Source organism: Castor canadensis, chromosome 16 (assembly GCF_047511655.1).
Source record: "Castor canadensis chromosome 16, mCasCan1.hap1v2, whole genome shotgun sequence".
Classification (NCBI taxonomy): domain Eukaryota; kingdom Metazoa; phylum Chordata; class Mammalia; order Rodentia; family Castoridae; genus Castor; species Castor canadensis.
In genome coordinates this window covers 67868652-67870328 of record NC_133401.1, presented here as the reverse complement: position 1 = coordinate 67870328, position 1677 = coordinate 67868652, and the positions used below count along the sequence as shown (strand labels likewise).

The window sequence follows — 1677 nt, the reverse complement described above, 5'->3', positions numbered from 1 at the left end:
ATTGCTGACTGGAGGCTCTGTATTTGCTATGCCTGACCATGTTAATGAGAGTGAAGTGAAAATGATATGAGATGATGTGGAAGCTGCTGTGGCCATGAGGCTGCTTAATAAATGTAGTAAAAATTTGCATCATTGTTATTGTAACACTTGTGTATATATTTGGTGGTATTTGAATAAGTTAGTAACTCTTCATTTAGACTAAAAAGGCATTAGCAGATGAACACAGATTGACTTGTCACTGAGAAATTCCTTATATAGAAGTTCCTTTAAGGAATGTTCAAATTTCCTTCTGGTGAGTTCTCATCCCAAAAGGGAATGGGTCCAGGAATAGCCAGGGGATAGGACACATTAGCTATTCTACTCCACTCCACAGAAAAGTGAACCAAGAGCAGTTAAATCAAGCAAATACCCCAAATCAAATCTCCTATAATAACCTCTCCTGTTCTTCTACCCTTGGATTCCCCTATTCCTGCTCTTTCCCCACCAGCTTCTTGACTGCTTTCTTCACATCCTTGTTCCTCAGTGTGTAGATCAAGGGGTTGAGGGTGGGTGCGAGAATCATGTAGAGCACCGAAAGTGCTTTACTCTGGTCCTGGGAGTAGTTGCCTTTTGGTTGCAGATACAAAAACATAATGGTCCCGAAGAACAGTGACACCACCATTAGGTGGGAGGCAAAGGTCCCAAAGGCCTTTTTCCTCCCCTCTGCTGAGTGCATTTTCACCACTGCCCTTGCAATGCACACGTAAGAGGTCAGGATGATGGAGACAGGTATGCATAGGATTATTAGCCAAGCAATTAACATTTTGGACTCTGTCGGGCCAGTATCCACACAAGAGAGTTTAACAATGATCAGGAGTTCACAGAAGAAATGGTCCACGTGCTGGTTTCCACAGTGAGGCAGCACCATGGCCATTGAGGACTGTAGAAAGGAGTTTGCAAAGCCAGATGACCAGGAAGATGCTGCCAGGAGGTGGCACAGTTTGGGGTGCATGATGGTGGCATAACGCAGAGGCCAGCAAACTGCAACATAGTGATCAACTGCCATGACTGCAAGAAGCACACACTCAGTGGAGCCAAGTGCCAAGGCCACCCAGTACTGGACCATGCAGCCAGCATAGCTGATCTTCTTGCTGCCTCCCCACATGTTCACCAGCATCTGGGGCACAGTGCTGGTGGTGAAGCAGAGGTCTGGCACAGAGAGGTTTCTGAGAAAGAAGTACATGGGTGTGTGGAGTCGAGTATCCAGGATGGACAGTGAGATGATGGCCACATTACCCACAAGGGTTACGCTGTAGAATGTCAAGACAAACAGCAAGAGGATCAGCTCCAATTCAGGATGCTCAGAGAAGCCCACTAAGATGAAATCCCCACCTGTGCTGTCATTGGTTGTCTCCATCTCCCTTGAGCTCCTGTCATTGAGGCAGATCCCATGCCATTTGGAGTAGGATTTAAGGATAATAGGTAGGTAGTAAATACCTGTAATGGATATTGGACAAGCATGACCCATGGATGGGACCTAAATTACACTTTATTTTTATTTCTTCTTGCCTTTTCCAGTTTATTTCCCCTGTCATTGTATGCAATGTCCATCAGGTTCTTGGCCTCCATGGTCATAAAAGTATACAGGGCGCCAGTGCTCAAGTCTGTAATCCTAGCTACTCAGGAGGCCGAAATCAG

General features: G+C 45.7%; 1 protein-coding gene across 1 annotated transcript; it reads right to left on the bottom strand.

The window, feature by feature from the left end:
- Positions 1–463: 463 nt before the first annotated feature.
- Positions 464–1396, bottom strand: LOC141417940 (olfactory receptor 2Y1B-like). Its single transcript, XM_074057398.1, has one exon. It carries the CDS (start codon positions 1394–1396, stop codon positions 464–466), a length of 933 nt encoding a protein of 310 aa, XP_073913499.1.
- Between the last annotated feature and the right edge of the window lie 281 nt (positions 1397–1677).

Coding starts and splice junctions, on each gene's coding strand:
- LOC141417940 (XM_074057398.1), bottom strand. CDS start 1,396: ATGGAGACAACCAATGACAGCACAGGTGGGGATTTCATCTTAGTGGGC.